Source organism: Embiotoca jacksoni, unplaced genomic scaffold (assembly GCF_022577435.1).
Source record: "Embiotoca jacksoni isolate LCO1_2020_lvr unplaced genomic scaffold, fEmbJac1.0.p SCAF_11, whole genome shotgun sequence".
Lineage (NCBI taxonomy): Eukaryota > Metazoa > Chordata > Actinopteri > Embiotocidae > Embiotoca > Embiotoca jacksoni.
Window position 1 is genome coordinate 3,727,539 of NW_027185241.1, and position 21,942 is coordinate 3,749,480.

At 40.6% G+C, this 21,942-nt stretch overlaps 6 protein-coding genes across 6 annotated transcripts; 4 read left to right on the forward strand and 2 right to left on the reverse strand.

Moving 5' to 3' along the window:
- Positions 1-37: 37 nt before the first annotated feature.
- On the reverse strand, positions 38-1,795 carry LOC138194002 (trypsin-like). Its single transcript, XM_069142350.1, has 6 exons — positions 1,750-1,795; positions 1,429-1,585; positions 1,010-1,108; positions 711-874; positions 470-606; positions 38-354 (listed from the first exon to the last, which is right to left on the reverse strand). Exons 1-6 carry the CDS (start codon positions 1,787-1,789, stop codon positions 202-204), a joined length of 750 nt encoding a protein of 249 aa, XP_068998451.1. The 5' UTR covers positions 1,790-1,795; the 3' UTR covers positions 38-201.
- A 1,003-nt stretch (positions 1,796-2,798) lies between these two features.
- Positions 2,799-4,720, forward strand: LOC138194000 (serine protease 1-like). The gene is made up of 5 exons (XM_069142348.1): positions 2,799-2,886; positions 2,975-3,128; positions 3,216-3,475; positions 4,067-4,203; positions 4,350-4,720. Exons 1-5 carry the CDS (start codon positions 2,847-2,849, stop codon positions 4,500-4,502), a joined length of 744 nt encoding a protein of 247 aa, XP_068998449.1. The 5' UTR covers positions 2,799-2,846; the 3' UTR covers positions 4,503-4,720.
- Positions 4,721-7,393: 2,673 nt separating this feature from the next.
- On the reverse strand, positions 7,394-8,764 carry LOC138194001 (trypsin-1-like). Its single transcript, XM_069142349.1, has 6 exons — positions 8,715-8,764; positions 8,464-8,614; positions 8,079-8,329; positions 7,853-7,989; positions 7,645-7,746; positions 7,394-7,544 (listed from the first exon to the last, which is right to left on the reverse strand). The coding sequence occupies exons 1-6, from the start codon at positions 8,752-8,754 to the stop codon at positions 7,497-7,499; spliced, it is 729 nt and encodes a 242-aa protein (XP_068998450.1). The 5' UTR covers positions 8,755-8,764; the 3' UTR covers positions 7,394-7,496.
- A 4,476-nt stretch (positions 8,765-13,240) lies between these two features.
- Positions 13,241-14,766, forward strand: LOC138194003 (trypsin-1). Its single transcript, XM_069142352.1, has 6 exons — positions 13,241-13,290; positions 13,545-13,695; positions 13,830-14,080; positions 14,170-14,306; positions 14,413-14,514; positions 14,616-14,766. The coding sequence occupies exons 1-6, from the start codon at positions 13,251-13,253 to the stop codon at positions 14,661-14,663; spliced, it is 729 nt and encodes a 242-aa protein (XP_068998453.1). The 5' UTR covers positions 13,241-13,250; the 3' UTR covers positions 14,664-14,766.
- A 1,827-nt stretch (positions 14,767-16,593) lies between these two features.
- LOC138194004 (trypsin-2-like) lies at positions 16,594-17,634 on the forward strand. The gene is made up of 5 exons (XM_069142353.1): positions 16,594-16,653; positions 16,759-17,009; positions 17,095-17,231; positions 17,334-17,435; positions 17,563-17,634. Exons 2-5 carry the CDS (start codon positions 16,763-16,765, stop codon positions 17,608-17,610), a joined length of 534 nt encoding a protein of 177 aa, XP_068998454.1. The 5' UTR covers positions 16,594-16,653; positions 16,759-16,762; the 3' UTR covers positions 17,611-17,634.
- Positions 17,635-18,078: 444 nt separating this feature from the next.
- mrpl17 (mitochondrial ribosomal protein L17) lies at positions 18,079-21,692 on the forward strand. Its single transcript, XM_069142355.1, has 3 exons — positions 18,079-18,463; positions 21,065-21,133; positions 21,240-21,692. The coding sequence occupies exons 1-3, from the start codon at positions 18,290-18,292 to the stop codon at positions 21,492-21,494; spliced, it is 498 nt and encodes a 165-aa protein (XP_068998456.1). The 5' UTR covers positions 18,079-18,289; the 3' UTR covers positions 21,495-21,692.
- The last annotated feature ends 250 nt before the right edge of the window (positions 21,693-21,942 follow it).

Here is a 21,942-nt window from a genome sequence, read left to right on the forward strand (position 1 = left end):
CATAGACACAAATGAAAAATGAAAATATGACAATAGGTTTTATTTATTTATTTATTTATCTTACGTCCTGGCACGTCTGTTGAGTCTGAATATATGAGGGAGAAAACTTGTGGTTGTGTGATAATGCAGGAGAGACAAAAGGGCAAGAAAAGATAGAAAATAATAAGGGGGTAATAAATTGGGTGGAGATTAGTCATTTCTTCAGGGGTTAGCTTCCAGAGTGTCTTGAATCCAGTAGTGGAACTCGCACACTTTGACGTAGACGCCGGGGAAGTTCGGCTGAGCACATCCCTGACCCCAGGACACCAGGCCGTGGACTTCTCCGACACACACCAGAGGGCTGCCGGAGTCACCCTGACAAACAAAGAGAGATGCAGTGAGTTTGAGCAGGTGTTCAAAAATGAAGCCTTGCACGCGTGCAGAGTTGTTGGTCCAGTTACTCTGTGGAAACATATACTGTAAAACTTACATTGCATGCATCTCTGCCTCCATCCATGTAACCAGCACACACCATCCTGCGCGTGATCATACCAGGATAGGCGTTCTCACAGGCCTCGTCGTCCACGATGGGCACATCCAAACACTGCAGACGGGTGGGCAAGTTCACTGTAAAACACAGAGATACTTGTTTAAACCAAAGTATAAATATTTGACATTTAGCATGTTTTCCTTTGTACACTTTATAATTAAAATCCCTATCATCAACCCACCTTCACCATCCATGGCAGTGTTTCCCCATCCAGACACAGAACAAGGGAGCCCTCCCATTGGGCACCCTGTGGGCAGTGGGATGGGTGCGACTGCCTCAGTCACCTCTACGGGGTGGAAGAGCTTGATCAGCATGATGTCATAATCCAGAGTCTGATAGTCATACCTGTACTCAGAGAAATCAAGCATATAAGCTTTAGACGAGTTGTTTTTCTAGTTGCATTCATTTATTAATCAAATGATTATTGAATTGTGCAGTGAGAAGAAGATGCTCAGGCACGAAAGATCCTTTTTCACTCACATAGGGTGCCAAATGATGGTGTCAGTCTTCATGAGCTGCTCTGTACCCTCAGACACGCGTATGTCATGTTCTCCCAGCATGATCTGCATGGCATAGGGACTGAGAGAAGAGGTGAAAAATACTAGAAAAATCAGGAAGCAAGGAAAATCCTTTCAGAATTGTATTTCTTATTGTTCTATCATCAGCCAATCAATGGATTTTATTCTCTCCTTGTTCTTTTAGATTGAACAGATCCTTTACATACAGGAAAGGCTGAGATTGAAAAGCATTTGTCTTCCCAACACAGGTGTTTTTTAATTTACCTCAAAGGAAAAAAAAAAATGCATGAAATTGAGCAAGATTAATAATAAAGAGATAAAAAAACAAACTGGGCAACAAGACAGAATAATTTGTTGTTTTTCTCATCAATGCATACTTACTTGTACCAACAGTGGGCAACAGAGAGCACCCACTGCTTGTTGATGAGCACACCACCACAGAAGTGGTAGCCATAGTTGAGGGAGGCCATGTAGGGACGAGAGTGAGGCTCACAGTCCTGTCCACCTATGATCCTGCCAGCTTCACGGGGAACTGCCACTGTTGCACACACACATGGAAAGAGATAAGGGAGAGGGCAACAGCAAGTTTTTTAAATCTGCACATTACAGTACAAACATATGGTGGTTCAAGTGTATATGTTCTTGTGTGTATGTGCGTATATATATGTTTGCGTGTATGTGTGTGCATTTCTGTGTCTTCACCAGCAGCTCCGACCATCAGCAGCAAAGCCAGCAGTTGCATGGTGTCTGGTGAAAAGATTAAAAGACACCTGGACACACCCCGTCTTGTATTTATATCTCACCAGCCCGCTGTGCACGGCCCCCCCTCCCCTCTTTCCTCCCCTCTTGTTGACCCCATCTGTGTCTCTTCCTCCTGGCGCTCGGTGTTAACCCAAATCTATCCTCTTATCGTGCGCCTATTTTCTTATTTGCTCACTTCTGCTCCATCACAACACACCCCCTGTGGTTATGTTATCTGTGCACCTTGTCAAGGTCTCCACACATTTAACACCTGTTTAGGATTCTCTAATGGGTCACTTATTGTTGGCAAGCTACATACTAAACAGTGAAGACAGTCATACAGCTTTCTTCAAGGTTTGGACCAATAAGAAGAAAAGGAGGTGAATCTTTAAGTGATGAGTCTTGTCAAAACATTTTCTGAAAAAAATAATTCTTCAATCAAAGCTAACTTAATCTTTTAAAATAAAAGGCACATAAAGGTGCTGTTGTACGGCTCTGATTTTGGTTAGCCTTGAATAAAAGCCAAAACGGGTGAGAAAGAAACCATCTGTGACCTCTGAAGCAGAAAAACAAAACAACGTGATGCGTGCAGCTTTTCTGTTTTAATGTCAGACAGCAATCAAAAGGCTTTGAGCTCTAATAAGGCCTGTTAAATCATTCTGTTTTACTGAATTATGCCAGTATATAATAAGACAGTATGGCTTGTTTCAGTCAATTATTTAGAGGTTTGCTAAAAAGGGAGTTACATTTATATCAACTGTGAAAATAGTTGTCTATTTCTCTGGGGATAAGTGCCATTCTGACGCTGTCACCAAAGCAAATAGAAAAATATGTAAATGAAAAACACCAAAAAACAAGTTAATTTTCAAAGCTGGAACTGGGGCGCTATGAGTGGATACAAGTTTGAAGATGGGTGGGTGGATAAGGTAGAAGCATGAAGGGGGGGGGGGGGGGTTAGGGGGGAGGTGCACGGAAGGTCACAGGGAGGTTATAAATGCTGTGAGAAGCATGTTGTTCTCGTCCAGTCTGGTCGTAAGGAGGCTTGAGTCAGCCACAAGATGATTGGTCTGATTGTTTTTATGTTGCTGGGTGCTGCAGGTAAAGAACGTTTGCAGTAAGGCTTTTAGGATAACAAAGAGCTTTAGCTATGATCAGTATAAAACATGTCGTCTCCTTTACGCCACAGCTGCAGCCCCTATGGACGACAGGATTGTGGGGGGCTACGAGTGTGCACGTCACACTCGATCCTGGCAGGTTTCAGTCAATATTGGCTACCACTACTGCGGCGGCTCCCTTATTAACGACCAGTGGATAATCTCTGCTGCCCACTGTTGGCAAAAGTTTGTATTACATTCCTGTATTAAAAAAAACAAAAAACGTTGCGGTTATGCGAATTGTACTCACCTTTTTGTTGTTCTCTTTTTTAGCCCCTTTTCACAGATTGTCGTCTTGGGTGACCACCACATCTGGAAGCACGAGGACACGGAGCAGTACATGTCGGTGGATGCCATCTACTGGCATGAGAGTTATGATTACAAGACCCTAGACTACGACATCATGCTGATGAAACTGGCACACCCCGTCACTGTGAACCAGTATGTCAAGCCTATCGCCCTGCCCGACGCCTGTCCCACACCTGGGGACATGTGCTCAGTGTCTGGATGGGGGAACATCTACTCTGATGAAGGTGAGGTGCTCTAGATCTTTACAACGCAACTTATCAAACATTTTCTTTAGTCATAAAATAAGAAATATTTTGTCATGCACTTTTGGTACTCAGGAAACAAATTGTTATGTTAAGATCACCTAAAGAAACAAAACTTGAAAAATTCTGACTTCCGTAGGTTTGAACACATTTTAACAAAAGACTTAAACACTAAGTTTCAAGTTTTAAGCATTCTTTTCTGCTGTCATGCAAACTGGGTTTCCTACACTTTTAAGGTTCTTTTGCACACAACATACACTATATAATAATGATTGTAGCTGTCATTTAGCCACATTTTGCTGACCCAATACTTCACTAAACTAAATGTGTCAATGTGTAGTTATGGCTCTCTGTGCCGAATCACGTATGTGCAGAGAGGACCTTTAACTTAATTTGAGGTGACAGGACAAATAGAGCAGGTATTTAACAACATTTGAGGAACCAATTGTGGCTGCAATGCAGAGGTGACATTGTAGAGATCCACTGAGATGCTCACTTAAGATAAAAAAAAAAATAATGATCCCCCTGCTCAATCCTTGTTTTTTTTTTTTCCTTTCTTGCTCTTATCTGCAGTGTTCAATCCATTTCTCCTTCAATGTGTGGATGTCCCCATTATGTCCGACAAGGAGTGTGAAGACTCCTATCCTGGCCAGATCACCGAGCGCATGGTGTGTGCTGGATACCTGGAGGGAGGCAAGGATGCTTGTCAGGTATTTCCACACAATTACACCCAAGAAAAAAAACTTATAGAGGGTCTGTTAAAATGTTTAAAAAAAACAAAAAAAACATTTAATAGGATGAGATGATGGATGGAATAAATTCTTCTCTTTTGTTCCTCTTCCCCTCCCTTGCTCAGGGTGACTCTGGTGGCCCTCTGGAGTGTAACGGGGTTCTGCAGGGAATTGTGTCTTGGGGTCAGGGCTGCGCTCTGCCTGACTACCCAGGTGTTTACACCAAAGTCTGTTCTCTGATGCCCTGGATCAACGAGACACTTTCCAGATACAGCTAGACTGTGATCTCCCATCACAGAGAGACATGACAGAGGGGAAACCAGATAGAGATTGAAATTGAAGGAGACAGAGACAGGAGGTGGTTGTGGGTAGTGTCAGAAAGAGAAGCAGCGGGAGAGCGGCTAGGAGAGAGAAACGAGGAATAGAGGGAAGGAAAGAGAAAATGTGATGTAAGATGTGAGGCTTCAATCAATAAAATCTTCCATTTTGTGATGCATGAGTTTGCTTATGATTGTTGACAATGCTGCTCTGGGGCAATTATGTTCCTGTAAGACTTTTCTCAATACTTCTGCAAGAGTTTCATCAAAACAAACATTAACCACGGTCAAAAAAAAATCACAGCTAATGTCAGTGAACTGTAAAAATCTGCAACACTGCACCACCCTGAAAGCAAATCCAACACATTGCATGGGATTGAGGTTTTTCTTTGATATAATCACACAGTGACTGCAGAGGAGTTACCCCAAAGTAACACAGGCTGTTGCATTAATCTGTAATGGTTGCATGATGTTTAGCATTCAAGTGCTGCATCTATAGTAGTAAGAAGGTCCTGTCAGTGTTTTACTTTTGTTGGAGCACAGGAACACTGGCACAATTTGATTTTCTGTCTCTTCAGTGCAAAATACCTTGGACACCTGGAAAAGAAGGACACGGATGTTGCAACACTCCATTTATCAATGTCAGCACACTACAAAAGTCTGAAAAGGAGTTGGACTTTTAATGAAATTCATCCAGTGAGCACCATTCAGTCCTGAAATATTGGTTGCATGTCCTTTCTATAACAAAAAAAAAATGTGGTGGCAGAGAAGCTCAAGGATAAGAGCAGACAATTCAGTGAAAGGTTGCCTTTGTTCTCTGTCATGGGTTCTGTGGTTTAGGTGGCTCATGTGGCTGAAGATGACAGACTCCCCCAGTTTTTATATTGCAGTCCTTTTCTACCAAATCACAGATTTCTGAAATGTTTTTCTTATTATTCTTCAGTTTTGTTTAGAGTGAAAGTATATATTTTTGACTGACCAATAATTCATTTGGGACCCAAATGTTGTGCTGATGCCTTAAAGCCAGAGATGTGGATTTTGGGGTGCTTGACAGTTTTAGGTCGACCTATTTTCTCCTATAGTCACTGCTCAGTCAAAGCAGGACATTCAAATTAAGGACTTCCCCATTCTTGACACTTTTAAGAGCAATATCCAATCAGAAGAGTACACACAGAGTACAGATAAATTCTGTGATAGCCCCAAAACTTTGGTGGTCAACTAGTTCACAAGAAAAGTGTTTATTTTTCTGAAAAAAAATGCCATTTAAAAAAAAACTTTTTAGAGTAGCAGTGTTTAAGATTTAGGGGCATTTAGTGCTGAGGTTGCAGATGATGCCAACTGAATAAATACCCCTTCACGCTCCCCTTCCAACCGTGTAAGAGGATCTACAGTGATAATGGAAGTCATAAAAAACAAAAAAGCTCCTTTCTGGAGCCAGTGTTTGGTTTGTGCCTTCTGGGCTCCTGTAGAAACATGGTGGTGCCACATGGCGCACTCTCCCAACACAGATATGAAGATCAATTTTAAGGTAATGGCAACAAAAATATTTTCAGTTTATGGTGATTATTCACACATAAAAACAGAATTATGAATACTGCAGTTCATGTTGCAAATAAATCCGACACACTGGTCCTTTAAAATAGGTCAGAAAAAAAATAGGGAGTTGATGCAACAGAAGCTGCTGTTGTTGAAGTCTAGAATATTTGTATTGATCATCTGACAATATCTTCCAGAACAAAAATACCTGCAGCTTTAACAACTTCTCTCACTGCTCAGATAAACATATCGATGCTCAAAAACACTGCAGTAACTTTCACCCTGCCAAGAAAAGAAATGCCATGCTTTCGACAATCGCCTTGTGTTGTTGTCCATGAAAGGTTAGTCGAAGCTGTTGATACAAAATCTACCTTGAGAAGTCAGTTATGAAGTGATGACACGTCTTGTTTGACATTTTTGCAGCAGGCAGCTGACTTTCTAAAACCAATCGATGAATAGTTACACAGAAATATCTTCCATCTGTTCTCCACAGACAGAGACGACTGTAATGCACCTGTTGCTTTGTTAGGGAATGTGAATCATCCTTCTTCATTATTGGCGCAGAGACAAAAGACACTGAAAGAGATGACAAGATTAAATGGAATGTGACAGGATGGCAGATTAGTAAATGAAAGACAGAATGTAAAATTCTAAATCCCTTTTAAGAATTTTTTTCCATACCCATTTATAATTAATTTATTCATAATTCAAATGCAGGGAAATGAATTGGAATAATTAATTGGCATAGCGAACATCCATCTTTTAATTAAGTCTGAGACTTCCAGTAGGCCAGTGCACTGTATGCAGAGGTGGTTGCAAACCATCCACAGGTCTACACAGGGCTGAATGATAAATTTATAAAAATACTGTCTGAAGAAGGTCAAAAATAATCAAATGTTGACTGAAGCTGAGAAAAACAATGAATATGTGATTACAGGGGAGGGGAATATGCTTTTGACAAGAAGAGAAAGGCAAGAAACCATGAAATAGTCTATAAACATGATGTTTATGAGACAGCGTTGCTTTGGAAATATTGCAGCAGCGGGAGAAACATTTGTTTCCAAGCTCTAAACATCTATGACAGCTTATGCAGCAGATTTGTCATTTAATGGTAGATAGATGGCACAATAGTACCAAACAAGAATCCATTATTGTGGATTCATTTATACTCTAAATCAAATGTTAATCAATGCTGTGAATGAGTTTTCTCAAAAACAATCATCTCTTAATTAGAGGAAAGTTAGCTAAATAATAAACAACTATTTCCTGGAGAATACTTGGGAAATTGTGTCTCAAATAAAATGCAACTCAAATGATTTACTTTTGATAGTTTATTTGTCACATTGTTCAGTACAACAGATGGAATATAAACAGCAAATGGTGTTAAACCGCTTGACTGAACTTCTGCGTTTGGATCACTTAATTGCTAGCCATGGTGCTCTCCAGCCAGTCGTTGAAGATGCAGACCTAAAAAAAGAAGTGCAGTGTTAGAAAAGCTAACCAGTAAAAGAATAAAGCTTAGCTGGATACACAGTTTGTTTGGGTATTTTTCTTCTTTGAAAGTTACCTTGGCGTAGACACCAGGGTGGTCCCTCTCGGCACATCCGTAGCCCCAGGACACAACACCCTGCAGCTCACCGTTGCACACAACGGGGCCACCAGAGTCACCCTGAGAACAGAGAGTGGAGAAGATGAAATAACCATGAAACTCAACATGAAACACCAAGTATTTTCTACAGTTATGGCTGTATTTCTGCATTATAACAGTTAAATACCTGGCAAGAGTCCTTGCCTCCCTCCAGATATCCAGCGCAGAACATGGCATCGGTGATCATGCCGGGGTAGGAGTTGTCACAATCCCTGTCAGACAGGATGGGGATGTTCAGGCACTGCAGCTTGTTCTTGTCAGCAGCTGGAACACAAAAGAGATTCAAAGAAAACTTAAAGTAAATGTCAGTCAAAATAAATCAACATGAGCACAAAGCAGGAGTTATTACTCACAGGAGCTCATGGTGTTGCCCCATCCAGAGACTTTGCACATGGTGCCGGCGGGGGCACAGCTGGTGGGGAGAGCCACAGGCTGCACATACTGGTTGATGGCGGCGGGCTTGCTCAGCTTGATCAGCATGACGTCGTTGTCGATGTTGTAGGAGCTGTATCTGGGGTGGCGGATGACACGGGAGGAGCTGATGAACTGCTCAGATCCCTCACTGATGCGGATGTTGTGCTCTCCCAGACGCACCTCCACACGGCTGAAGACAAGTGACAGAATGAGAGTGGGTTAATGTAGAAACTCACAAAAATGACCATCAACTAATAATCTGCGTACCCTCCGGGTAAATAAAGCAGTGCTACGATTTTAGAAAAACGTGAAGAATATGCTTACGACTTGTAGCAGTGAGCAGCAGACACAACCCAGTTCTCATTGACCAGAGAGCCACCACAGAAGTGGTAGCCAGAGTTCAGAGACACCTGATGGGCCTGGGAGTAGGGCGTGCACTCATACCCTCCGACGATCTTGTCGTCATCCGTGGCAACTGAAAACACACAGAAGGCCAAATAGTTAGTAAATAGGTGAATGTTTCTCTTATTCTGTCATCAAGCTTAACGAATGAAAGCAGAAAGAAATATACTTACAAGCAGCTCCGATGAGCAGAACAAAAACCAGAGACCTCATGGTTGCTGTGTGATTCTGTTGATGAGAGGTCTTCACTTGGGACCCTGGTTTATATAGGAAGGTACCTCTGCTGAAGATACCGCCCATCATTTCTTTTGACCAATCAAGTTCCGAAAAATAAGATTCGGGATTTTGGAAAAGCAAATATTGTTTTTGGCTGAGGGATGGTTGACACTGGCTTTCTGCGTGGCTCAAATCATATGATCTATAAACTTCATGTATGTGTGCATTACAATTATAAATGCAGGATATTGGTATTATTATCGATTAAATGAATGAATGAGATCCACTTGCAAAATTGTGCATTTCTGAAAACAAATATTATTTATTACACATGTATTGGCTGATATCTGAGTGTGGATGCCTGTTTGTATAAGAAATTAATTATTCATCTTTTCTAAGAATTTTTAGGGGCCGAGCACCGAGCATCGGTGCGAAAATAGTCATACGAGCCATATGTTGGTTTTTTTGGCCCAAAAAATGTAAAATACTTAATACTTTAGTATGTTGTCTAAAATATGAAGAAAAAGTCAAGGCGTAGTGTTTCGTCCACAACGTCATACTATAGTATGACTTTATTTTCATCCCAAAAATTTGAAGTTATGCTAAAGCATATCGTCAAATAAAACAAAAAAAACCCCTATTGTATCCTGAAACAGGCACAGTGGAAGCAATGCAACTGGAAGCAATGTATGTATTCATCCAAAAACATCATAAAAAAGTCATATTATAGTATGACGGGTTTTTTTGGCCAAAAAAATTTAAATACTTAAGACTTCAGTATGTCGTCTAAAATATGAAGAAAAAGTCATACCATAGTTTGAGTTTCTTTCCATATTTTGGACGACATGCTATAGTATGAGTTTTTTTCTCCATATTTCGGACGACATGCTATATTATGACTTTTTAATGATATTTTGGACAACATGCTATATTAGTGACTTTTATGTAATGTAACGTAACATTACATTACATTTCATTTCATTTAGCTGACGCTTTTATCCAAAGCGACTTACAATAAGTGCATTTCAACCATGAGGGTACAAAACCCAGAACAACAGGAATCAAGAAAATACAATTTCTTCAAGAAAGCCAAAATACAAAGTGCTATCAGTAAGTGCCATTTTAAGTGCTACTAAAGTTCTACTATTCAAGGTAAAGTCTGAAGAGGTGTGTTTTTAGTTTGCGGCGGAAGATGTACAGTTTCCGCTGTCCTGATGTCATTGGGGAGCTCATTCCACTATTTAGGAGCCAGGACAGCAAACAGTCGTGATTTTGTAGAGTGTTTAGCTCGCAGCGAGGGAACGACAAGCCGATTGGTAGAAGCAGAGCGGAGGGAACGGGCTAGGGTGTAAGGTTGGACCATGTCCTGGATGTAGACTGGACCCGATCTGTTCGTAGCACGGTACGCAAGTGCCAATGTTTTGTTACTTTGTTGCTACGTTACTTTAAGTAAGTACTTTAAGTAGTAATAGATGTTTTCTCAGCAAACAGATAAAATCAGATAGAAAACAGTTTGTCCTCCATTTTCCAAGGGATTAGTGTGTCACAGAAATATATTTACACAACTGCAACATTAATGAAACAATGAAGGGGCAAATCAGGTACAAACATTGTTTTTCCAAATTAAGAGCACAGGAAGTCAGTTAAAATCCTTCCTGTAATGCTGCAGATAGATTTTCAGGTGGATTATGGGTTAAATGACGACAGTCAGCACCAGAAGTCACAGTTCAAACTTAAGGTGTATAAAACCAGGAGTGTGATGAGCTCTCAGTGTACAAATATAAAATGTGATATTCAGCTTTAAAACACACCTGCACAGGTAACACAAGGAAACGTCTGAGCTTCATTTTTTTTTTAAACGCAGGAACTTCTGAGCGCCGTCGTCATGGCACTTTGCGTTACTTTTCATTACTTTGCATTAGTCATTACTTTGCGTTACTCGTTACTTTATAACAGCCCCGCCCTGAAGACCCCTGTGTGGTAATATTCGCTCATAGTCATAGCGCCCCCTGTTGGCCACTGGAAATGACACTTTTCATACTTCCACATTCTATGTGGAGCTGGTTGATCCCATGAACCTAAAGTCGGGTCACACTAACCTAAACATGTATTTGATGATATATTGAGACATTCGTTCGACTTTGTCAATGGGTGTCGCCATGACGATGCGGCAAAGTTGGACGTCTCCCCGTGACACAGGAAGTTGATGTTTAAGGTCAAAGGATGCTTGAAACCTCACGAAACCTGAGACAATACATCTGATGTGTTTTCCAAACGGCTCGCCAGCGCCCCCTGCTGGAGACAGGAAACGAGACAAAAATAGCACCTTTAAGCGGGGATACGCGGTCCCTGCGCACTGCACATGGAAGAGGCGGCTTCGGGGAGGCGGCGCGAGAGGCGAGAGTGCGAGGGCCGTACATCACTGCTTGCAGTTTTAATTTTTTTCTTGTTATTCTTGCACTAGCTGTTGTAGAAACACAATGCTGTGAGAACTTTTAAATGAAAACAAATTAATATTTTTGTAGCAGTACGTTCTGTATATGATTGCATCTGTATTTATCACAGAATGTATTCTGTAATTATTAACCTTGTTATGGCTGCAGCTCTGCAGATGGCTTGGTTCACAACTACAGCTGCTGAATGTTCTAATCAACCCACGTGTTGTTAGATAGAATAATTAAAATATGATGATTCAAAGAAATGACAAGAGACAAATACGACCAAGGAACTGGACCATTGATTTCCAAGATTATTGATATTATTTTGTATAAAATCACCAGTCAGGACCCTTCTCAGTGAAGAAACCCTTAACTTGACGAAACATGATAATCAAGTGACAAACTTAAAAAAAAAAAATTAAAAAAAATCTTAAAAGTAATAAAACACCTTTTTAGGCAACACTATTAATGACAATGTACAGTGATATTAGGACACCAAGAATTATAATTGACTTCATGAAAAAATTTCCACAATCAGCGGGCCTGATATTTGGGGTTAACAGTCATCATGCCACGGCAGTTTTCTAGTTGTCCTTCTGTCTGTCATATTCTCGTGAACACAATATCTCAGGAACACCTTAAAGTAATTACTTCAAATTTGACACTTACTATCACCTGGACCAGAGGATGAATGAATTAGAATTTGGTTGTCAAAGATTAAAGACCAAAAGTTACTGTGATCCTGTGACCAAAGGTACTAATTAAAAGGTTAAGCTTGCAAATGATCCAAAACAAAACCAACTTTTGCGCAAAAGACAGAAAATATACAATCTCTCAAGACCTTAGAGGCGCTGTACTTTAAAAACCTGAAATGTGACATTCTGCATCAAGTGTTAATGTACATATTGGTATATAGCTCTGTAGATTTACTCAAGCAGAATTTTGAATTTAGGGCTTTTACATTTAGCATAATATACAGTATATTTTGTGGAATCTTTGCCTTCATTTATACAGCACAGTAAAAATAGACAAGAAATGTGGAGAGAGAGAGAGACTTAGATGCAGTAAAGGTCTGACTGGCTGGGAGTCGAAGTGGTTTGTTAGACCATGTGGTATTACAGTATGTGCCCTAACCGTTCTGCCATCAGGTCACCTGTAGCAGAATATTTCCAAAATTGGGTTCAAAAAAAGGTGTTGCTACTAAATACCCCATCACTACTCTATACCTATAGTTACAACAGGTAAAGATATGACAAAGATTATCATTTGCTTCTCAAAGCAGCCTCAACCTTCATATCTGATTTTACTTTTCAGGGTGCTGAGAAACACTCAGCTGTGAGATACTGTGTTCACACGCATCTAAATATAGAGGTGACGTGCATGTGTGCAACCTGACCAATGCTGCTTTGAACAACTAGGTGAACTCAGGTCTTTACCAAAATACAAGTGCCAACTGATTGTAGACGGTTTATGTGGTACATTATCATATAAAGGTGAGTTCAACAAAGTTGTAGTACGCTGAGCAACTATTTCAGGACAGTACCTGCACATCAGAGGCATATCTGTGCAAAGTTGTTCTTTTTTTACAGAATAATGAAATGTTAAAACCTTCTCGAATCATTATTACAACATAACTGAAATGAGTATTGACTGGATTGAAACAAGTCATGTATGGTTGTAGAAACGATGCGGTAATGAAGTAGTAACTCTTAGAAAACATGTCATCCTTGTCTTAATAGACTTAAAATAATAACCTCTATTGATTTGAAAGAAAATGGCAGAATGAATTTGACCATTAATTAAAATAAATTAATAAATCAAAATATACAAGAGCCCTAATTATTCATATGCATACTGTGCAGATTTTCCAAATTTGCTGACAAGAAAACCATCCATAAAGTCTGGAAATCATTCAACAAACCCCAACAACCCGCTACAGAGATTGGTCCCTCGCTGACCAATGAGGATGTTCAGAGATCAGGGCAGCTCTCCCTGTGGATATATAAATCAGGGCTGCAGGTGAGGACCTCTCATCGACAGGATCACACAGCAACCATGAGGTCTCTGGTCTTTGTTCTGCTCATCGGAGCTGCTTGTGAGTGTGAAGTTTTATTTGAGCAGACTGTCTTCCTCTCCCCTAACAGCCTGTTGGCTTTCCTCCCAGACTACAGCTTTATCCATCATAACTTCAGCATCGCATGGTGGCAACTTAATTATGATTCAGTTGCTACTTGAATGTATAATACGTTGTTTAACTTGAAATCTATTTGCATACAAATAGATGTTTCACTCTTGCCATAAAAGACGGGAAGTAAACAAACTAACTGAGGTCGTGATGTGTGTTTTCAGTTGCCACTGATGACGACAAGATCGTCGGAGGGTATGAGTGCACGCCCTACTCCCAGGCCCATCAGGTGTCTCTGAACTCTGGCTACCACTTCTGTGGTGGCTCTCTGGTCAATGAGAACTGGGTTGTGTCTGCTGCTCACTGCTACAAGTCGTAAGCATATTCTTCACGTTTTTCTAAAATCGTAGCACTGCTTTATTTACCCGGAGGGTACGCAGATTATTAGTTGATGGTCATTTTTGTGAGTTTCTACATTAACCCACTCTCATTCTGTCATTTGTCTTCAGCCGTGTGGAGGTGCGTCTGGGAGAGCACAACATCCGCGTCAGTGAGGGATCTGAGCAGTTCATCAGCTCCTCCCGTGTCATCCGCCACCCCAGATACAGCTCCTACAACATCGACAACGACGTCATGCTGATCAAGCTGAGCAAGCCCGCCGCCATCAACCAGTATGTGCAGCCTGTGGCTCTCCCCACCAGCTGTGCCCCCGCTGGCACCATGTGCAAAGTCTCTGGATGGGGCAACACCATGAGCTCCTGTGAGTAATAACTCCTGCTTTGTGCTCATGTTGATTTATTTTGACTGACATTTACTTTAAGTTTTCTTTGAATCTCTTTTGTGTTCCAGCTGCTGACAAGAACAAGCTGCAGTGCCTGAACATCCCCATCCTGTCTGACAGGGATTGTGACAACTCCTACCCCGGCATGATCACCGATGCCATGTTCTGCGCTGGATATCTGGAGGGAGGCAAGGACTCTTGCCAGGTATTTAACTGTTATAATGCAGAAATACAGCCGTAACTGTAGAAAATACTTGGTGTTTCATGTTGAGTTTCATGGTTATTTCATCTTCTCCACTCTCTGTTCTCAGGGTGACTCTGGTGGCCCCGTTGTGTGCAACGGTGAGCTGCAGGGTGTTGTGTCCTGGGGCTACGGATGTGCCGAGAGAGACCACCCTGGTGTCTACGCCAAGGTAACTTTCAAAGAAGAAAAATACCCAAACAAACTGTGTATCCAGCTAAGCTTTAATCTTTTACTGGTTAACTTTTCTAACACTGCACTTCTTTTTTTTAGGTCTGCATCTTCAACGACTGGCTGGAGAGCACCATGGCTAGCAATTAAGTGATCCAAACGCAGAAGTTCAGTCAAGCGGCTTAACACCATTTGCTGTTTATATTCCATCTGTTGTACTGAACAATGTGACAAATAAACTATCAAAAGTAAATCATGTGAGTTGCATTTTATTTGAGACACAATTTCCCAAGTATTCTCCAGGAAATAGTTGTTTATTGTTTTCCAAAATAATGATATTTTCAACAAATTACCATTATTTTTTATTATTATTTTTAAACATTAGGTTAGGAAGTAGTAGAACGTAAGTCACTGTTTATATAATTTTTATATTAAAACTGAGGAAATCACAACTTTTGTCGTATTGCATGCAGCACTTTAGAAGGAAACTGATATATATGCAAGAGTATGTCCTGCACAAACAGGCAATCCAAAAAAGTGCATAATATATGTTTAACATATATTAAACAACAGCTCATTTTTTCATAGATACTGTATAATATTTATAACACTATAACTGACATTAAAACAGCTTTAAAAGCCCCCATGTAAACATGTCTCCTGATGCATAATCTGAATTAATATCTGCAGTTATCTTTATAAATGGCACTGTCCTTTTATGACATACATGACATCAATATACAACTGTATTTCACTTTGAGTTAAATGTTGACACCACCTCTGTGTCCCCCAGGTCTCTGATGGATGTTTTCTTGAAATCATAATGGCTTATTATGTATTTTTCTATAGAGAATTACTGAAAACCATATCAAATAAAAGCAAAAGTCCAAACAGCCCATTACCTCCACAGATTCACCTCAATTCAATTTATTCCAACATACCCACAGAGAAATCAAACAGACGAATAGGTGTAATAAAAAGGAAATGCACTCAGTGATAATTGAGAGAGAATAGTAGAGAATCTGTCATTGAAGATGAAAAAAGAAAAAATACAGACTGAGTAACCAAAGTCTGGACATCAAGACAAGATGACACAAACTAACCAAAAAACCTTTAAAGAGAATACTTACAAGTGACTAAATTGAGACCAAGATACTTCAAAATAAAATAATTGAATCATAGTACAAAACCATATAACCATAAAGTAGTAGTTAACAGTGAGGTTTTAGTCAGTGAGAGCACCCCACTGAATGTGACAAATATTTAGTGTCTCTCTGTATGTTATCTAATTCAGTGGAACTGCTGCTTTTTGCTTTTTGTATCACCTCACTTGACTTATTAAAGAGCAGGATAACTTTCCCTGCAGTTTTCATTAGTGATGCCAGACTCTGTGAGAGAGACTCCACCTGGCATTTCAGCTGGTCAAGGTCAGGATACTCATTACAACCTGTATCAAACACAATGTGCAGTATACGCAAACCCAGGCAGAGAAGCAAGGGATCAAACAAACATCAAAGATGCAGATTCAATGTTCACTTACATTATAGAAATTAGCGAAATTCCTATTAGCCACATAAAAACCACAAAGATCTGCTGTGGTCGAATTTTTAGTAAGTGTGGCAAAGTTTTCACATCAGCAGTCTGAGAGGGTTTTGATTGGTTCGCACCACCAGGGGTGTGTTTTGCCCATCAGTGTGAGTTCATAAAACCTAAGCATGGGCCCAGAAAAATTCTGGCAACTTCATCTCCAATTGAGGTATCTGGTCTTTGCTTTGCTCCTAGGAGCTGTGTGTAAGTATGGACCACCTTTTGAAAGCATCAACATTTAAAAACAGAATATTCTAATATGTCAAATATTATGCTTTTTAAACAGGAAATCTGTGATCCAGAAAAACACCGAAGAGACACACAATTGTGAACATTTGCAAAGTAACTGTACAGATACTATTCCATCTTTGCGGAGCTACAAATTCCTTTTTTCTCCTCCAGTTGCCACAGAAGATGACAAAATTGTTGGAGGGCATGAGTGCACACCTCATTCTCAGCCCCATCAGGTGTCTCTGAACTCTGGCTACCACTTCTGCGGAGGCTCCCTAGTCAGTGAGAACTGGGTTGTGTCTGCTGCTCACTGCTACAAATCGTGGGTGTCCCTCAACCATAAATTGAAAAGAAAAGTACTTGTCTCACAAGTCTTTCCTCATGGTGTTCATTCTGTCTGTATCACTCACAACTTCTTCCTTTGCAGCAAAATGGACATCGTTCTTGGTGATCACAACCGTTGGTTCATGGATGGCAATGAACAGATCATTCCTGCAGCCCATGTCATCCCTCATCCCAACTATGATTCCTGGCAGATTGACAATGACGTCATGCTGATCAAGCTGAGCAAACCGGCCACCATCAACCAGTATGTGCAGCCTGTGGCTCTGCCCACCGGCTGTGCCCCCGCCGGCACCATGTGTACAGTCTCTGGGTGGGGTGTGACCATGAAACACTGTCTCCATACTGGGGTTATGTTGTTCCCTCTTTTATTCATTGACATTTTATTTCTTCTTGTGTCTCTGGCTGTTTTCTCATACAGCTGCTGACAGTAACAGGCTGCAGTGCCTGAACATCCCCATCCTGTCTGATGAGGACTGTGACAACTCCTACCCCGGCATGATCACTGAGGCCATGTTCTGTGCTGGATACCTGGAGGGAGGCAAGGACTCCTGCCAGGTTTGCGCTTCCTTTTCAGCAAAAACAAACAAAGCCTTCATGTCTCTTGTAAACACCCACTTCAAATGAGTTCAACTTTTTGGCTACTGTTCCCTCTCACAGGGTGACTCCGGTGGTCCAGTTGTGTGTAACGGAGAGCTTCAAGGTGTTGTGTCCTGGGGTTTTGGTTGTGCAGAGAAAAACCACCCTGGTGTCTATGCCAAGGTAGAAAATAGCTTTTACCCACCAATCATTTATTTCTCTTATATGACACAGACATATTCTCATAGCCCATTGTGACAAAGTTTTCAATATAACTTTTCCATTTGTGTTTCCCTCTTTCTTACATCAGACCTGCATTTTCACAGGCTGGCTTCAGAGCACCATGGGAACTTACTAAATCCAGACCAATCCTCCCTCTTCAACAGCAGTTTTCACACTCCGGTGTAAATGAAACTCTGAACTGTCATGGAAATAAAACAATTTTAAACAGAAAATTTAAAGAGACACATTGCACTTTATATTAGTTCGAACTTGTTATAAGTTTTATGATAACATTTTTAATTAAAAATCATAACACCGTGAAGCCATGTAGCTAAAACAAACAAATAATGGGTGCTACAATTTGAAGAAATTCATTATCAGTTGTAGCCATACAATGGTTGTAGCATATTTCAAAAATATAAAAACACATTTGTAGCCTAATAATAAGAAGGCACCCAAGTGTCATCGATATCTCTTTTTTTTTTCTTTTTTTTAAGAAAGAGAATGACACTAAAATTGTCTTTTTGCTGGGGTTTACGGTTTTTCTTTTGGCAGATTGTAGCGGAACTATCGCTTCCCCAGTTACATGATCAAGTCGGACGAATTTAGCGACGCACGGCCAATGTCGAAGAGAAACATTGATATTTCTGACCTCAGAATTTGTTCTTGCTGTGGGGTAACTGCATTATTATTATTTATTATTATTATTATTTGTTTTAATAAAGAACGGTTTGGCTAGATTGTACGCTCGCCCGTTTCTGATTTTTTTTGGGGGCTTTTTCGCGGACTCCGGTGGGCGAATCTATCCGACAAAGATGCGTCTCACGTTGCAAATGTTGATCTCCCACGGCCGTGTGGCCCGGCGCATGGGTCTGGGCCCACAGTCCCGAATCAACATGCTGCGGAACATTTTGAGCGGCCTGGTCCGACACGAGAGGATAGAAACGACGGCGGTCCGAGCAGATGAAGTCCGCTTCTACGCCGAGAAGGTAACGACGACCTGCTCGTGTCGCTTCGCTTGTTTTACCGCTTTGCATTAGGGGTTCCTAATCAGCCACGTAAATCAAGATTAAAGTCACATGACGTGGAGAACAGGATCAGCGATTGTTAAGTTAAATGCGAAGCATTCATTATTAACTGAAATATTGCATATGTCAATTCAATTAAGTCGTACGTATCCATTCAATGTAACTTTGAAAAAGGAATACAAATGAATATGTTTGACAAAGATTTAGTTCAATGCCAAGAAGTGACAGGTCATTTGAGCTCCTTTTCGTTAAACAAGCCTTAAAGTTAAGGCAAATGACAGTGCAAACATATTTAAAAAGTCTAAATTATTGTAAATTTAAATCGTAAAATGATCTAATCTTTATGCATTGATTTTTTTTTATTTATGGTACAACAATAATATCAAATATTTGATAGAAATGTCTCCAAAAGGACAACACCGCAAACTGCACTTGTAAGTGGTGTTCTATTTGATTTGAATGTTTTATGCTTACATACGTTTGTCCTTTACCATGTTGATTTGCCTGTTTGACGACCACCGGGTCAAAATGTCTTTTCTTAAAGTGCACTTAAGTTCGGGAACTTCGGTCCAGAACTTTACGGACTGAGGAATCCCTAATTGAATCTGTCATCCTGCCTCTGGCCAAAGTATTGAACAGGATGTCCACAACAACCAGCCTACCTTGTTTTCTCTGGTACAGTTCGATACTGATTAAATCACCAGGGCTGCATTTGCTGTATGAGCTTAATTTTGTCTAGTAGGATAATTATATTAAGATAATTATGTGGATAAAAGTAGGTGGAAAGACAAACATGATTATTAAACATTAAATAACAACAACACATCAGTATAGCTGCTCTAACAGCCTCTTCTTTTTTTTTTGGGGGGGGGGGGGGGGGGGGGGGGGGGTTTCGGCACATGCCTGCAGGGGTTTGTTCCCATTCAGCCACAATTGTGTCAGTGAGGCTCGGCTTGTTGCCTTGCTTGTGTCTCATTTCGTCTCAAAGGTTATTCATAAAGTTGAGATCAGGTGTTCGTGTAGGCCAGTCATGGCATTATCATGTGGAAACAACATCAACGATCAACAAAATAAATGAATTCTTTCTTAAAAAGTTGTAAGCAGTGGCGTGTAGATACATTCAGACATGTGGTGCATACAGTGAGTCTCTAAACCGTTTACTACTTTAACTCATTGCAGAGTTCCCATTCAATTATTCAAACAAAACATTGCTGTTTACCCAATATGTGATGCTGCATTTGTTAGTAGAGGTCGATGCCTTATGCTTATTGATGTGATGTGATGTGATGTGATTTGTAAATAGAACAACCATGCTTGTTATTAATTGAGTTAATTTTATACACTCATGCACAATTACAAAGCGGGTTGAATGCTTCAGGATAAATTATATTGTTGAGCAAATACAATTTTCTCCATCAGTCCAAAAGTGTGCAGAATTATGAGGCAATACATTTAAAAAAATAACTTTTCCCAACTCATTTATTTATTCTTATGCTTTTTAGAGAACGTGTAACAGGCGAGTAACACAAAATGACAATTAGATCATATTTATGGCCTTTAACAAATATTCAGTAATAAATATTGCCACCCTTTTTTTTTTATCCTAAACTGCCACGAGCGTACATCCATCAGTTTCTTGAGTCTGTTTACAGCCTCCCAAGCCTTATTCAAAGAGGTGTATTGTCTTCCCTCAGTGTAAATCTCACTAGAGCCAGGTGAGGAATTGGGGCCAGGTCATTATTCAGTCTTTCTTTCAGGCTTTCGCTGACTAGCCAAGCAGTGGAGTACTTGCATGTGTGTCATGGAGCATTGCCCTGCATAAAGATCATGGGCTTCTTGAATGCCTGGGACGTCTTCCTGCTTGAAGAGAGTTTCTAGGCAGTAGGTTTGGGAGTTGATTTTCAGCCCACTTTCATCCCCAAAAGGTCCAACTAGCTCATCCTTAATGACAGCAGCCCTTACCAGCAACCCTCCTCTACCTGACTCAAAGTGGCACTCCATTAGTGATCCAGCCATGGGTCTATCCCTCCGTGACATCAAGTATCACTCTCCTTTTTATCTGCCCATATCTGGTAAATCAGTTTTCAGGTATTTCTTGGCCCAATCGTAACTTCTTATTCAGCGGAGGTCTTGTTTCGGCCCTCTTTACCGTTGCTATGTCTAAGTGTACTTGACACCTTGTACTTCTGGACGCTGCGGGTAGGTTGGAGTTCTGGAATTTGGTGCCACTGGAGGATAATGAGTTCCTGGTAGCGTCACATTTCATTTTTCTCTTGCAGTTACTTACATCTTTTCTTCTCCTCTTTTTCTCCAATTAAAGCGTTTTCTTATCCACTGGTTACGCCTCAATAGTTAAGCTATATCAAGTGTGTTGCTTTAGGGTCCCTGGACTTAGTGCAAGTCACATCACATGGCAGCTTGATTTTTGCTATATACAAAAATGTTTGTAATGTGCTATCTCACTAATTTTACATGGATGCAGTCTAACATGCGGAATATTCCGATTTTAAATTCTACTTACACCGGTTCTGACTGCAGGTGCTTTCTTGTTTTATTTCCCAGCTGGTTGAGTATGCCAAAAATGGAGACACGGACGAGAAGGCGATGAAAATGGCTAGTTTTTGGCTGACGGTACGTGTCTGCTGCTCTTCTCAAATTTGTGAAGTAACAAGCTGTGCTGCTCTGAATGAGAAACAGTCGAAGTGAAGCTTAGTTCGAGTCTGTTTTCTCTCCTCAGGAAAAAGATCTGATCCCAAAGCTCTTCAAAGTCCTCGCTCCACGGTTTGCGACTCAGTCAGACGGCTACACACGGATGGCACGACTCCCCAACAGACAAAATCTGGATAGAGCAAAGATGGCTGTCTTGGAGTACAAAGGAAACCCCTTCCCACCTCTGTATCCTGTGAAAAAGGAGAATGAACTGACTCTCATCAACCAGCTGCTCAAAGGCTACAGAGAAGAGATGGCACAAAACCATACTGCAAAACCATAACTAATAGAATCACGGTGGATATATGGGTTCTGTAGGCATACAGCACCGTTGGGTGCTGAAATGCTTCTGAGGAGTCACTTGCAGATGCTGTGGCTTAAAAGAGACTGATACATTTCTACACCAAGAGTACAGTTCAGAAGCTTCTGTAAAATGACATTTCTGACTGATTGTGTTAATAAATATTATTTCCGAACACAAGTAACACATTTCCACGTTATTTCTTTGAATATCAATCAATCCAGGTTTGCCCTGTTGAGGTTCGGCGAACGCAGCACCCCCACTCAAAAGAAATAAATTGCTTTTCTTAAATACAGAGTCCATCTGAAATTGGATTTTTTTTGGGCCCCACGGTGATATTAGGAATTGAAAAATTCCGCTATTGATATATCACCTGAAATGTGGTTATATCACACCTGTGATAAAAAAATATGTAAAGGAGGTAGGATAT